At 43.3% G+C, this 16,734-nt stretch overlaps 1 protein-coding gene across 1 annotated transcript in view; it reads right to left on the bottom strand.

Annotated features, from left to right (window-relative positions):
- Cpa6 (carboxypeptidase A6) overlaps positions 1-16,427 on the bottom strand; it is a 361,770-nt gene extending 345,343 nt beyond the window's left edge. The window contains exon 1 of the mRNA NM_001415862.1: positions 16,134-16,427. Within this exon, the coding sequence (NP_001402791.1) occupies positions 16,134-16,249 (116 nt within the window). The 5' untranslated portion in view covers positions 16,250-16,427. The remainder of the gene's footprint in view (positions 1-16,133) is intronic.
- Between the last annotated feature and the right edge of the window lie 307 nt (positions 16,428-16,734).

The raw sequence follows: 16,734 nt of genomic DNA, 5'->3' as shown, positions 1-16,734 counted from the left end.
GCTATTTGACAGTCTTTGGAGAGATTGGATTTGAGCAAAATAAAATGAGGTCTCTTCCCTCAAAGAGGACACACTATAGTTTGGAAAAATAAACGAATGTTTGCTGTACAAAGTGATGTATGCTTATGAGGAACTTTCTGAGAGCCCAGGAGGAAGCTAAGTGAAGTTTTGAAAGAATTATGAGAGAAAAATGATCATTTGCTCTTGTCAATGGCAAGAAGAATGAGCATACAAGGCCTAGCCAAATTATTAAATGGATACCTCCATATCTTCTGCTCAGAGCCTGATAAAATACATGAATAATGTTGGTGTTCTATTCTATGCATTATAGAATTGGGGATTGCTGCTTAGATTGCAGAAGCCTGTCAACTGCATTGTGCTTAATGGTAAGTGCAGGTATGGGGGATTATAGCACTTAGGATACACTGGACTCCCATGCTGAATTGTGGCCATGTGTTGATTATGTGGGTGTGACATTAAACCACTGGCCATTGGTCATCAACCCAACCTTCAGTCCCTCCACTTTTCCACCCTTTCCCTCATTTCTCACAGGCTTTATGAATAGTGGCTAGATCAGGATCCTTCGGAACCACTGTCATGGGAGATGTGCTGTGTGTCAGTGAGGAATTACCATGAGTCTGAACCACGTGAGCAGCCCTCTCTTTAAAGGCTCTTCAGGGTTGTATCCTAAGCTCACTATGAAGAATCTGCCTGTACATTGAGCAAAAAGTCTCTGGTACCTGAAATTAAATCTGACTCAGGGAGCTGAGTGTAGGCCTGCAAGCAAGCTTTGTTTTTCCTGAATCAGGTCATCTAAGGAAACAGAAAAGATGAATGAAGAGTAGAATCTAGACACTAAATTTCTGAAGGACTTTAAAAACCATCTTTGGTTAATAAGAATTAGTTTTTAAATGAGAAAAAAAACCCCAAGATCCTCAAAATGAACTGATTGATAGGCAGTCTATAGTTTCAGGTGAAGTTATACATATTCTTTAGACGGTAAAACAATGTCCATTTCTCTAAATTGGTAAAGAGCAGTGGTGAAAAGCCATGTATAGTGTTAATGCTTCTCATTCCAGTGGCAGAAGAACTGAGAATAAAAGACTAGCTTTGCCTGCATACTAAAGCTTTGTCTCAAAAACGTCATTCCAGAAAATAAATACAATTAAAATGTTTTAGATGCATAATAAACCATTATTATGTATAATTAATATGTGTTAATAAAAACATAAGAGGAACTCAAATCATACCTACGGAAACAAAGACAGTTGCTAACCCCATGCCGGTCTTGGGCTCTCTTTTTGCACCAGCTGGGGAACAGGTTTTGCCTCAGTTATCTCACAGAAGCCGAGTGCTGTTTGAAGCAATGGTAGATGCCTAGAAACTTAACAAAATACCTAAGATTAAATCTGGTTAAGAGTTTAAGGCCTCAGAAACAATTTGCATGGAGAATCCAGTGGCGGGAGGTGGGTAAACACATCTATGGCCAGAGAGGCATCAGCCATGGGGTTCCTCCACTCCTCTGAGGCTAGGGAGGCAGATGCTTTCAAGTTCTCCCTGCTGCACCCACATCAAAGTTAATCTGGCAGTGTCTGCAATTTGACTCCAAGTTTATTTCTTTCCCTGTCTCATGACCACATTTTTCTCCCTTCCTTTGTTCTTTCCATCTATATCCATCTACCACCTACCCTTCCATCCATCCATCCACCCACCCATTCACCCAACAATCTGCCCATCCATCCATCCATCCATCCATCCATACATACATACATACATACATACATACATCCACATACCCATTCACCTAACAATTTGCCCATCCATCCACCCATCCATCTATCCATCCATCCATCATCCATCCATCCATTCATCCATCCATCCATCCATCCATCCATCCATCCATCCATCCATCCATCCATCCACATACCCATTCACCTAACAATTTGCCCATCCATCCACTCATCCTTCCACTCACCCAGTAGACCCTCCTGGTTTTTACTGAACATGTTAAACTCTTTATGTGTGGTGGGAATGCAGATACACAGAAGAGGAGACAGCATCTGAGGCCCCGCTTCCTTCTGACCTAACAATGTACAGCACACCTGCACAGTGATATAGATCCCTGCTAGTACAATGGTATACAGGATAAAGAGGGTACTGTGACTCTTAGGTGAGAACAATCATAGCCGGTTGGAGACATCACAGACTTGGCTGACTGAGGATGAAGTGTTTGAACTGGATCACAAATGGTGGACAGGTATAGATGGGTGAGGGTTGCCCAAAGTGTGTTGAAAAGAAGACAACATGGAGGAAGAGACCGTGCGTGGCTCTGAGCAGTTCATACAGATAAAAGGGAAAGAGACCGCCATCTAGTGAACGGCAGCAGCCACAAAAGATGAGTGTCATACAGCTCCCCTAGACTAAGGTCCTGCCTTGATCCCCACTGCCCCTGCTTCTGGTTCTCTCAGTGCTTTTCAAACCTTAGCTTAATCACAGCCTGAGGTCTTTAAAGTACAGGTTGCTGGGCACCACTCCCAGCATTCCTTGCTGGAGGGAAGGTTTCCAAATTGGGAACTTCTATTTCTAACAAGTTCCCAGTGTTGCTGCTGGCTGTTCAAGGTCATGCCACAGAGACTCCCACCTTGACACTTTCCTATGCCCAGAAACTTCTGTCTTTAGCCATATCACTCCTGGTTGGCCTCTTTATTCCTCTCATCCACTCTTCTGACATTCTTTATCCCCCTTCTGCATTTTATCTCTCTCCATAGCCCTTATCAGAGCTCAACACCATGGTTTATTAATTTTCAATCATCCTTTTAGAATGTAAATCCCCCAAGAGATTGTGCTTTATTCAGGACTACCTGAAGCAGCGCTCTTTAGCATCTAACTTCTGGGCTTCCTTGGCTTTAAATCAGTCTCTTATGTGCAGGCTGCCTATCAGTAGTGCCAACAGAAAGGATGAGAGATGCCTTGGAAGAAAAAGAAGAGATAAAGCACCTTTATAGCTTGTATCAGGAGGGATGGAAGTGTGGTGACACAGAAAAGACACTGTGGCTCTCCATCTTGTCAGTCAAGAGTACATGGTGACCTACTACACTGACATTTTCATTCCTTATTTATAGGTGTGCCCTTCCTTTCTGTTCCCCTCCCTATCTGCTCCACTTCCCATCTTCCTCCCTTCTTTTTATTTATTAGTAAAAATTTTTGGATCAGAAATGGGAAGAAGGATACTTAATTTCTATTGTCAACTTGCCTACATTTAAAGTTACCTAGGAAACATACCTCTGGGCACATCAGAGAGAGGAAGAGCCCCTGTGAATGTCCTGGCACTGTCCCATGGGCTGTGATTTTATACTGAATAGAAAGAATAAAAAGAAGGAAAAGAGCATCACCCCTACCTGCCTCTGACTCCAGACGGGGGACACAGTGTGGCAGCTTCTCAGCCCCTGCTTCTGTGCCTTCCCAGCCAGAAAGTGTGTAACCTCAGACTGCGAGCCAAAATAAACCTTTTTGTTCCTTTGTCAGGTATTTTGTTGTAGCAAGAAAAAAATTAACTAATGTAGAAAGGCAAGATACAGGGAAAGGCGGAAGTAATTTGAGATACTTAGAGTAACTAGGTAGCTAAGGCACTATCTCAGCAAACCTTTTTGTTGTTGTTGTTGTTGTTGTTGTTTTGTTTGTTTTTTATCTTTATTAACTTGAGTATTTCTTATTTACATTTTGATTGTTTTTCCCTTTCCCAGTTTACAGGCCAACATCCCCCTAACTCCCCCCCTCCCCTTCCTGATGGGTGTTCCCCTCCCTACCCTCCCCCCATTGCCGCCCTCCCCCCACCAGTCTAGTTCACTGGGGGTTCAGTCTTAGCAGGACCCAGGGCTTCCCCTTCCACTGGTGCTCTTACTAGGATATTCATTGCTACCTATGAGGTCAGAGTCCAGGGTCAGTCCATGTATAGTCTTTAGGTAGTGGCTTAGTCCCTGGAAGCTCTGGTTGCTTGGCATTGTTGTTCATATGGGGTCTCGAGCCCCTTCAAGCTCTTCCAGTTCTTTCTCTGATTCATTCAATGGGGAGCAAACCGGGTTTTATAGGTAAAGGAAAACTATTTTTTATTTTAGGCAAAAAGTCACAATAAACAATATTGATCAGGTGTGTGTGTGTGTGTGTGTGTGTGTGTTTATGTGTGTGTGTATATATGTAGGTATGTGTGTATATGTTTGTGTGTCTGTGTGTATGTATGTGTGTATATGTATGTGTGTGTACATATATGTGTGTATATACATGTATGTTTGTGTGTTATTATATTGATTTTCTAGTAATCACTTTACTGTATTTCACAGAGGTCGGAAACCTTAGGAGAAATGGATTCTCTATATCATCTTCTTTACTTTCCCAGTAAGCTAAGTGTTTAGAAGCTTCCAGATAAGAAAATATTCCATCAGCTCTAAACAACTAGCTATCCTGGCAGATCTCAAAGGCCTCCAACCTCTAGGATGTTTAGCAATTTTAACACCATATGTGCTGTTATCACATCAGGCATCCCCTACAGTCATGATGGATAGGAGAAATCCACATTTACAAATCTGAGAAACCATAAAAGGAACTTAGCAGACATTTATCTGATTCATGAATGAGGCTGATAAAATACAGAAATTCTGAAAGGCATGTTGGGGAAATGGAAATATGGCCATTGAGGTCATGCATTCAAAGGTTGAAGATTCTATATGTGCAAAAATAAACCAAGTTCTTAACTGCTGATAGATGGGTGTCACCCTGAAAGTCTCCTCTTTAGCAGGTAGTAACCTAAGACTGAAATACCTTAAAAGTTCAAGGTGTGCGTGTCGAGAAAACAACAGGAGAGACAAGCCAGGGGGGATAGTGGTGACCCGGAACTGGGCATTTTCCTTTGATTTGATTACTTGCTCATGTGCCAGCCCTCTCGCCAGTCCTCTTTCGCTCCTTCTCTTTATCCTTCTACTAAACTACTTAATTAAAACATAAGCTCTCAGGGGTTAGAAATGAGCACACGGGCTCTCTGCAAGACAGAAACAGACATACTAAAGAGCCTAACCCCATGTTAGCTGAGGAATGATGGCTACTGTGTGATCAGCAGTCAGTATGTGGAAGGAGGCAGGATGGCGGATGGATGTTGGGAGAAGGACCAGGAGAAGGTATTTCCAGTTCTTCCTAAGAAAAGTTCACTGTTTTTAACTTAATCCCTTAGAAATGTGGAAGAAAACAGTCAATTTTATAACCAGATACAACTACATGAAAGCCAAGGCTTTCCAATTAGTTATTAGCATAACCATCTAATATTGTACCATGCATTGCATGTTGATTTACAAAGGACTACGCCATTTCCTCCAGTGAAAGAGAAATAGAAATTACTAGTTGTCGTCTCCTACCCTTTTGGCATTGCTATTATGTTTTGGTGTTTTTGTTTGTTTTTTGTTTTGTTTTTGTTTTTTTCATTTCAGAGCCCAGAAACTGCTCTAGAACAAATCTTTAAACATGTATTTGTGTGTGTGTATATCTGTGTGTGTGTGTGTGTGTGTGTGTGTGTGTGTGTCTTCCATTCCAGTTGTTTCACCAGAAGAGAGAAATTCTCCTCAATTGGTTCAATTAAATCCATTTAACAATATGAGGATTGATGGTAGCAGGACAGGAGGGGACAGTCCAGAGATGCTAAAGCACACAAACATAAGTGGTCCCTGGGTCTGAGGAATAGCAGCATTACACCCTAGAGGCCGGAGAGAACTGGACTATGGAAGGTAAGGGCCAGCCAGAGATGTTCATCCAACATCCAGCTACCATCAAACCTTGGCACCACACGAAGCCAGAAACAAGAGGCAGGGAAGAAATTTTCTAACTTTTCTTCTCTCTCTCTTTCTGCCTACATTGTCCTAGAGAAAGTGTCCAGACATAGGCTGAGAAGTCTGCCTTCTAGACACAGAGAAAAGAAAGTTAAAGAATGGGTAGGGTCTGGGATGTTGGTTCCTTTTGTCTGACTTATGTTGTGATACCACACAGATGTATTTACACACACACCCTTGTCCTTCTGTGAATATGCTTATCTGCTATAAGCAGAGTGATAGTTTATAGGCGATGTTGCTTGTCCCATGAAGTAACATGAAACTATCCAGAAGAAATCCCTGAGCTGAAGGCATGGTTCTACTGTGAACTATCCTCTTTGCCATCAGTGGTGAGGCTTCTAAAGGACTCATTTCCCTCAGGAGTATCCAGAACCTAACACTTGCTCCTTTATTCAAGTCCCCTACTCATTTGACCTGCTCTTCACCTACAGCTTCTCACTCTTCTTTCTGTCTCCTGACATGACACAAGGACAAACGCCATTCCTCCCTTAATTCAAAGCAAAACGGCAAAGGGTTCCTTCAGGCTTGAGGTTTGGAGGTTTGGCATGGTCCCCCTGTGGCCACTTTCCTTTCAGGGATCAATAAGCCACTAGAACTTATTGTCCACACTTAATGCTAATTTTTTCATATTCCATTCAGTCTTCACTCTGCTCTGTATTTTCAGCCATTTGACCACAGGTATTTCTGACGATATCACATGACTTCCTTTATGGAACCACCACCTGGTAATAACTAAGGTAACTGACCTCTCTCTCGCTGTTTTAATTAAGATTGGATTCTTTACATACCCAACCACAAGTGTTCCCTGCCTCCAGTCTCCCTCCACCCTGTACCACCACCCAGATTCCTCCTCCTCAGTTTACCTTTGAAAGAAAGGAAGGAAGGAAGGAAGGAAGGAAGGAAGGAAGGGAGGGAGGGAGGGAGGGAGGGAGGGAGGAAGGGAGGGAGGGAGGGAGGGAGGAAGGAAAAGAAAACCAGTCATATCAAGGCTAGATTAGTCAACCCAGGAAGAGGAGGAAAAGGGTCCTAGGCTTAGGCAAACAAAACAGAACACCCCTCTCCCACTGTTAGAGTCCCACAAGAACATCAAGCTATGCAAACAGCATATACCCAGAGGACCAAGCACAGACCCAGGATGACTCCAGATTGCTGCTTCAGTCTCTGTGAGCCCCTATGAGCCCTGCTTAGTTGATTCTGTAGGTCATGCTCTCCTGGTGTCCTGGACTGTTGTCCTCCCCTCTTCTGCAGGGCTCTCCCGGCTTTGCCTGGTGTTTGGCTGTGCTGAGCTCTCTGTTACCACCCAACATTCATTTAATGGTCATTTTCTGTATTTCTTACTTTCTGGACCTTTCTTTAGTCTCTTCTCTGACATTCCCCCTCCAGTTTTCAACTTTCTTTTCATGTCAATGCACACTTCCAGAGTGTTCTACCAGGTGTTTAGAAATTGTTTGCATATTATTTATATTTTCTCTATAAAGATTTTGGTCTAATTACTCGATCCTAAATGTGAATCATTTTCTATACTCCCCTATTTTATCTATCTAATTACTTAATTGTAGCAGCTCTGTTACTTGAATGGTCCTTCCATGCCTCTCTTCTGTCATTGCAGCAGCTGCAGGTTATAATCACTCCTGCCTTCGTTGTCTTGTGCCAGCCTTTATGCATTCTCTTCTCAGGGATTCCAGAGAGAACTTTCTTTTAATTTCTTTTCTGAATCCCCTGATAAAAATATATTAGCATTCTATCACATTAGGTGAGATTAGAATTGTGTGTGACGGATCACAAAATATTTTGCTCCTTCCACCGGCATCTCCAGCCTTAGCTTATGTCTTGCTCTCAGAGAGAGAAGCAAAACTCTGATTATCTAGACGTCGTCAAGCTCTCTTAGAGCTCTTTGAGGTCCCTCTGGGTCTGGAAAGCCATCCTCAAATTTCAACTGTTTGGCTTTGGTTTAATTTTATGAGAGACAAGGCTGTGCCCTTTCTGTAACAACTATTTAAAAGGAAAAGGCAGCATAATTACACATTTAAGAATCCTCTTACATTTCTGTTTGTCCTTTGAGAAACTTCTCACAGCTGAGAAGCCAACTTTGACCTTCCCTCCACTCTTCAGTCTGATTGCATGACCGTCTGATGCACTTACCTGGCGGGAAGAATTTTCTCGGTGGGAGCAGGACTCTAGGTTGAAACTCCTTGTTCACCCGCTTGAGTTATTCATTGTGTCGTGAGCATGAGCTGCTCTTTCTTCTCTGTGGTCTGAGTCTAGCAACAGACAGACAGCCTACAAATATTTATAGGAATGAAATATTCTCTCTTTAAGGACCCCTCAGCTTTGCCAAATCATAGGGCCTTATCCTCAGCAATTCAGGAAGTAGGGAAGGCTGAGATAACTTCTAGAGTCACCCAGTGCTATAGTGTGTCGACTCTGAGAGATCCGAGAACTCACAGACCTGGGTTGTAGTCCTAACCCCCAGCTCTGAAAATCCTTCTGCCTTCCTGGAGTCTGCCTTCTCAGGTATTAAACAGAAAGACTGGGCTGTTCTTTGTTTGTTTATATTTTTTCTGTCTCCTTCTGTTCCTTTGGTCTGTGACTGGAAAGAACATTTGTAAAATTTTAAAAAAATGCACTTTCAATCACTTCAAAGTGTGAAACTCTGCATCCGCAGAACCAAGATGAAATGAGAACGGGTGATGGTCACCAGTATCTGTGGGACTTCTGCAAACCTTTTAGTGACCCTCAGCAAGTGCTCCCAGAGCTGGCCTCCAGCTAATGGCAATACTTCCCAGCACCCCTTCGACCTAAATCATCTGCCCAATTCTAGTCCATAGCAAGGGCAGGTTAAACATCTAACGTTTAGTTTTTCCTTTCCATTCTCTCGTTGGCTGGACTGTGACATAAAAGCTTCCTTCCTGTACTTTATGACTAATATCCATTTATAAGTGAGTACATATCATGCATGCCTTTTGGTTCGGGTAATCTCACTCAGGATGATATTGTCTAGTTCTACCTATTTGCCTGCGGAATTCATGACGTTCTCATTCTCAATAGCTGAGTAGTATTCCATTATGTAAATAACCACATTTTCTTTACGCATTCCTCACATGAGAAACATCTAGGTTGTCTTCAGTTTCTGGCTATTACAAATAAAGTTCCTATGACCATAGTGGAGCAAGTGTCCTTGTGGGATGGTGGAGCATCTTTTGGGTATATTTCCAGGAGTAGTATAGCTGGTTTTGAGGTAGAACTACCCCCATTTTTTTCCTGAGAAACTGCCAAATTGATTTCCAGAGTAGCTGTACCAGTTTGCACTCCCCCCTCCCCAGCAATGGAGGAGTGTCCCCTGGCTCTACATTCTTGCCCGCAAGTAATGTCTCTTGAATTTTTGATCTTAGTCATTTTGATACGTGTAAGGCAAAATCTCAGAATTGTTTTGATTTGTATTTTTGTATTTCCCTGATGACTAAGAATGGTGAACATTTCTTTAAGTGTTAACCATGCTATAATCCACAGAACCAAGGAAGCCAAATAATAAGGAGGAGTGGGTGGGGATTAAGGGGGTTGGGGGGAGTTGCGAGGTAATATCTAGAGGGGCCCCCCCTTCCCAGAGGGAAAGAGGAGGGGGAGGGGGAGGATCCCTGTGATGGGTAATAGGACTGATATTGGGATGTAAAGTGAATATATGTGTATATGATATATATTTATATATATATATATATATCATACACACATTCATAAAAAGCTCTTTTCTGAGTTGGGTGTTGACCAGGTCAAAGCTGCTGGATAACTAGCACTGCCAACCAGCCAGAGCTCTTCTGGATTTTTATATGCATACAAAATGAATTTATGTAGACTATTAAGGGAAGGGGTTCTTTGCTATGGCAACAAACAAGCAAAAGCAAGGCAGCCCATCAATATTCTAAAATAGATACTTAAAGAAAATGTTTTACTATTTTCAAAATGTTGAAAAAAAAAGCAAAGATGTAGATTTTGTTGAAGAAAACGACCTAGAAGTTTGTTTTGTCATGTTTTCAAAGGCAAATTTCTTCTTTGAGAATTTTAGAAAATTTATGACAACAACCAGAGTGTGCTCCTGGAACTTTCTCTCGTGTAGTCTATGTTAATATTAAAGAAACAAAACAAAACACCCAGAGGCCTCTGGCAGGTTGGAATGGCGTAGACTTAGCAAAGCAAGCGCCAACCCAGTAAACTAGTTACTTATTGATTGATCATAATGAAGACTCAAAAAAAAAAACAACAACAAAACAAAAAAACCCAAAACAACAACAACAACAACAACAACAACAACAACAAAAACAAGTATTTTCTCTGCTGCAATTCCAAGTTTTCTGCTTGTAATTCTGTTTAAGACAGAACATTGGTGCATTGTGGCCAGACCAAGCTAGGCTGTGAAGTGATGAGACATTAACGCTTCTGCTTCATTTTCAAAAGATGAAAGTGACTATGTTTCATGCTGTTACCCAGAAGATGTTTTGGTACTATAAAATAAAGGAACAATATTAGATCAAGTTCTGAGGAGAAAGTGGCTTCTGGGTATTAGAAACATTCCTCTTTCCACTAGCTGTGTGAATGGGGCGGTGGGGGAGAAGAAGGGAGGGAGAGAGGGAGAGGAAGAGGGAGAGGGAGAATCTCATAAAAAGTCCAGTTTAGAGCAGTTCTCATCCTTCCAAATGCTGTGACCTCATGTTGTGGTGACCCCCAACCATAAAATTATTTCTTTGCTATGTCACAACTGGGATTTTTGCTTCTGGTATGAATCATAATGTAAATATATGATATGCTACCCCTGTGGGGGTCCCAACCCACGGGCTCAGAACTCCTCCTTCAGAGGATTAGAAAGCAGAAACCTTGCCCGTCGTCTTTAGCCAGCAAAGCAGGAGACCCGAATGCAGAGCGCACTGATGTGAGGAAAGCTCTTGCTGCATGTGTTGATAAACAACCAGTTCTTGGAGCTCTGCTTTCAGCCAGCACACAAGGAAAACTAAAAATACCCCACCATTAGTAGGAGGGGAGTGTGGTGGTTTGAATAGATATGGCCCCCATAGTCTCATGTATTTGCGTGCTTGTCTCATAGAGTAGCACTATTAGGAGGTGTGGCCTTGTTGGAGGAAGTGTGTTACTCTGGTTGCAGGCTTTGCAGTCTCATATATGTTCAAGCTATGCCCAATATGACACATAGTCTCCCTCTGCGGCCTGCAGATCAAGATGTGAAAGTCCTAATTCGGTCTCCAGCACCAAGTTTGCCTGCTCTCTGCCATGCTTCCCACCATGGTGACAATGGACTAAACCTCTGAAGGTGTAATCTAGTCCCAATGAGATGTTCTCCTTTATAAGAGTTGCCTTGGTTATGGTGTCTCTTCACAGCAGTGGAAACCATAATTAAGACAGAGAAAGCAAAAGAAACTTCCAGAAAGTACTGGAGACTACATACATACTGCCTTGTGGGGGAATGGTTCAAAACCAACCTTTCAACTGCCTCACCAAACGTCCTTTATAACATCCCAGATCTCTAGCACACTCCTTGTCATTTATGAGCCTGCCTTACGCTTTCAGGTCTGTCTGCCTCAGGGACTAGAAGTGTGCAGTACTACAGCCCTATTTCTCTGATTAGAGCAGGGCTCTGAGCAAGAGTGAAACAGAGGAAGACCAATTACAGATGCCTTGAAAGCCAGGCGGAGAAATCGGTTTGACAAAGGCAGCACTTGAGACCCAAAGTTGGCCTTTGAGAATAACACACTTGTTATTTTAGTAAGATTGTTAGTATGAGAAAGGACTAGAGTCAGATCTGTGGGAGGAGATTACCCCAGACTGAGGTAAAGTAGTTCCAGAGGTGGCTGGCAGCCATTCTCAGGGAGAAAAGGGAACAAATGAAGTGTCTTTCACTGGAATGGGATAATTAGGGACAAATTTTTCTTTGAAAATAAAATAAGAAGATAGTTAAAGGAATACAGATAGCCCCATTAAAGTCCATGGTATAAGAACAAAGTGTCCAATGTACGAGTTACTGTCCAAGGGGACTCTTCTCTGATAGAAAGAAGGCATTGTCAATTAATATGTGGGCATTCTAGGCACAAATGTGTCTGTTATGGCAACACTGACCAGTCCTAGAGAAGTGGAGTCTTGAGCTTTTCTGATTTAACCACCAACATAGAAGGAACTCTCAGATTCCCGACGTCTTACACTCAAGCCTGTTTCTAAACATCAGAACATTCAAGGAAACACAAAAGAAGTCGAAACTACTGTTGAGAGATAGAATCACCAGAGGAGGGAAGGCCAAGTATAAAGTATACCTCATGTCCCCAGGGCTGGTCTATTCTCCTGAGCGACTCTGTTTCCTATTGATTTCTCTTTGATTGACCACACCCTAATTCCAGGCCACACAGAATTTTGAGAAACAACTCTTTCAAAAGTCTTTCTTTCTTCTTGGAATCCCTTCTCCTGTTCCCACAGATGGCTATAGAACTGTGGGTAGATATGCACTAGTAGAGGGGTGGGTAGGGCTTCAGGACTATCCACCAGCACACACCAGCTGCCATGAGCAGACCTATTATAAGAGAGTCATGTAGGAAAAGGCAGCATCGCCACAGCTGCTCCCTCCAGAAAGGAAAAGAGGAGCAGAAGAAACCGTATTGACAAAGGACCTGTACAGAGGACCTCAGAAAGCAGACTGAGAACCAGTATATTCAAGTCTCCACATGCAATATTGGTGGGAAACCAGGCCTCTTTGTACTGATAGTGGAGACCCAGCAGTTCTGGGAGATCAGGATGGGCTCAGCCTGAGGAAAGATGCCTAGCCCTCTGTGTTAGCACAATGACCATGATACTTACCATAGCCTGCTTATCTAGGCAGCACTTAGACCCTGGATGGTTTTTGTGTTGGGACCAGTCTCTTCACTGGCAACTTTTCTAGGGCATCCACTGTTGGTTGATGCTCTTGGCACACAGCAAACATTGAGATAATACTTGTGAGGGTGAAGGGCCATGTCCACAGATACTTTAGTCCTACTTTTTCTCATCTTCAAAGCATCTAAAGTCTCCCCTTTATCTTCTTCCCATTTCTTATGTTCTCCACCTACACTCCAAGCACTGAGGGACCACTGTGCTGCCCGCAGCCCTGAGAGGAGGTAGCTGAGATTAAACTTCCAGTTTTGCCTTTAAAGCTTTCCCTTTATTGTTGAAGTGATCGTGTTCTTTCCAGAACAAGGTAAAAGCACTACTTTTTCCTAAATGGCTGTTAGGGTGCAATGTACAGTTTGAGGGGTGAGGCAAAGCTGGGAGAGAACCCTAAATACATCCTTGCAGACACTTCAAGTACGATATCTCCGAACCAGAGTTACCCAAGCTGTGCCTGCATGTGGATTCGTCAGTGTTTCCAGAAACGGTTAGCTGAGGAGGGAGGACCTCCCGTGAATGTGGGCAGCAAATCTCCACAGGTTAATGTTCCAGAATGAATGTGAGCTGAGAAAGGTATTCGTGTCTCTTTGCCTCTTGACTGTGAACATCACACACACACACACACACACACACACCCTCCCTCCCCCCCCCCCCACACACTTCCTATGGTACAGACCATTATTTGTCTGTTCTAACCACACAGTATATAGTAAATAACGGATCCTTCCATGAAAACAAGCTGAGGGGAAAGAAGAGAAGCCAGAGTGGTGTTTGCCTATGTGGGAGTCTCGTTCCCTGAGTACCATTTGATGGAAGTGCTGGACATGTCTGACGTGGCGCTGTCAGCTCCTACAGCCCTTCCCTAGCTGAGCAGTGGTAGAGCTATATTACTGGGAGTCAAATTGTTGACCTTGCTGTGTTCTCTTCTGTCTTTTTAAATGTCTCTTGTCAAAGTGTGGTCTGATATAGTTACCCAAAAAGGTCTCAGCCTTTGTCTTCAGAGTCCCCTGTAGGCCTGTAGGTTCTCTAACTCATTTTTAAACTCATTTCCTGAGACACTTCAAGGAAGCCTCTGCTACACATTGGCTCTATTTGGCTGTTATTGTTTGGATAGAGAGGACCCGCTGCTCATTAGCTGCCCTGAAGGGGCCTTGCTGTTTTTCCTGAATATTCTAATTTTAATTCATGCTCAGGGGCCTGCAGATGACAATCACATAGGATTGCATTTGGGCAAGACCTGCCAAATATCTTTTCCATAATATAAGGGATAAGATTATCCCATAATTATTAATAAGAAAATCAACACGACCTATGAAGGAATAACAATAAGGCAGCTTACAGCCATGCTAAACAGGCGGTGGCAAAGACAAAGACAACGTTAGCATTTTACTGTTTTCCTACCAGATCCTTAATCCCTAGAGAGCTAACTGTGTACCCAGTGGTTCCTAAGTAAACAAAGCAAAGCACTCCTGAGTCAAGAAGCATTTGTCCTTGGTAATGAGAGAAGGACGTCTGTATCTTGAAGGTGAGTTAAAGTTCTCTGTTTTCCGTGGAGGGAGCACTCAGAATGGTTCTGATTTCAGGAGGCCTTATTGTTAGGTCTATTGTGAGGGACAGGTAGTGAGAGAGTCTTCACCTCCTCAGTGCTCATCTCACTCTTTGGTCCTCCCAGCATTCAGACATCTGGTAATTTACACATTTGGGGCTATCTCATTATGTTGCAGGCTAGAAGAAATGGCAATTACTACCTTCAGTGCACAGTAAGAGAGGAGGCAGGACGATCTCCCAGAGAGGTGGCCATTTCTTAAAAATTCTGACAGAAAAGATGCTGCTGGCCTTCTTCCCCCCACACCGAGTGGTGCTTGGCAAAGGACGCACACCTGTTCAGCTGAAGGAAGCCGGTAACTCATGACTGATGAGTGCCACACTGAAGTAATTATGTACAAGGGCCACAGCTGAGTGGAGGAGTGGGGACCGGTCTCACACGGAGCACATCTAAACTGATGATATATGTTCATCATCTGGTCTGACGTCAGCCAAAAGGTCCGATTAATTCCTCCACAGCCGTAGGCTGCAGGTCGGTCATTAAGCATTCTTTGCTCGCATCTCTAAGGAGGGTTGTGAGGCACATGACAAATTACAGGATGGTAAGCCTAGGCCTTGTTGTGCAGGAGACTAGGAAGAACCTCTTGGATGTAAATGCCCTTCTGTGCCTCAAGAAAAAAAATATAGGTGGGAATTTTCAAGGTTATATTCCCACCTTTATTTCACCGAACACCTTCCCACTTGATCTTGTTCCCTCTCCAATTAAAATCATGCTGGTGAATGTCTCCCTGTAAATCCTGTATTTGGAAGATTACTAAATAAAAGCACCATCCAGCTCCATAGGGAGAGAAAGGGAAACACAGTTCTGTCTTCCAGATTCTCACAAGCTCTACATAAGATACCTAAAATGAGCAACTTTTCTTTGGGATGCTAATTTTTTTCCCACTGGAAATAACTGAGTGGTACAGGGTTGTTACTTCTCCTCCTTGGTTTTAAGCCACCAAACTTGAGGATCTAGTTAAGGTTCCTCTCTAAAATGCAGGCATTCTATAATTTCCAGATTCAAAGAACAGCACTCTGCAAATCTGAGCCAAGCTCACGCTGTCTGTACCACAGCAAGCCTTCGGGATAATAAGAACATACACAGTGGTACATTGCTTTAGTCCCAGCTCTGGGCCTCCCTGAGATTGCCATCTCAGAGCCTTCTAACTTACAGAGAGGAGAAAACTGCTTTTTTCTTCTGTTTCTCCTTAAAAATACCAGCATTTTACAGTTGACTACTTTTATTCTGCTTATTTTGTGTTGAATTATTTGAACTGCCCAGGTTTGAAATATGTAACAATCACTCTGACACTTATTTTTTTTTAAATCATCTTCAGTTCTTCAATAAGAAGTCACTGTTCTATTATAGCCCGTGGCTGAAGTGCGTGCACCATTCTAAAGGACACTAATTTTCAGGTCATACCTCATATGGTATAACAGTATCTTTTAGCCTGAGCATCCACGGAGGCAGGGACTGCAGATACTAGCCACAGCACCCCAGAGACACTTTCCCATTGAACTCTGAGGCCGCAGCCGGGACTGGGACGCTCTAAACAGTGTGATAGTCAGACTCTTGCCTTCTGCACTTTCTCAGCCAACTGAACCAATACTGAATGCTGTTTACACAGTTTATAGAGGGGACTATGAAGCCCTCAGAGCCACACAGAAACCACAAACAGCAACAAAATGGTGAGGCACATGGGGGGTAAACAATGCCCTCATACAAGTCAAAGCTTTGCAGCACAAGAAGTTGGCTCCACTTACCCAGCATAGCGGTTGTCATAAGAGTGGCAGTGCCCTGGTTGCAGAATCTTCAAAAGGAGGCAGCAAACAGGCAGAAAAGCAGCTGTGAGGCTCCTGGGCTTCCCGAGGAACTTCATAGCGTTGCAATGAGAGGAGTTGAAAGTTGTTTAACTGCAGTCACCAAAGGAAGAGGCTGGAGGTGGCTCACAACACCCCCTGCTCACCAGCAAGTTGTCTGGGAAAGGGGTGGGGGAGAAGGCTTGGGAATGAGCAAAATGTGACACTTTAGGCAGCCGGGGAGTTGCTATTAAGACTGGTTCTTGTGAGGAAATGCAGCCCAGCCCAGCCTGGAAGCAGGGGCTGATCCTAAATCAGGCTCTCCTGAAGGGGCTGGGCCTCCCTGAGCTGACTCACAGGCAGGCTTTGCAGGGTGCCTGTGGGTAACCCTTCTTTGGTTTTGGTTTGTCTGTTTGCCTGCTGGAGATCACTAAGTCTTTTGTATAACCTTTCTTCCTCTGCTACCTTGATAGCATGGGGACCTTATCTTAATTGCCAACATTATGTAGGAGACGAGTCCAACAAACTGGCACAGACATTCCAGGCTTAATGATTTGTTCTGTCA

The sequence above is a fragment of the Rattus norvegicus genome, chromosome 5 (genome assembly GCF_036323735.1).
Source record: "Rattus norvegicus strain BN/NHsdMcwi chromosome 5, GRCr8, whole genome shotgun sequence".
NCBI lineage: Eukaryota > Metazoa > Chordata > Mammalia > Rodentia > Muridae > Rattus > Rattus norvegicus.
This window is presented reverse-complemented; position numbering and strand designations above follow the sequence as displayed.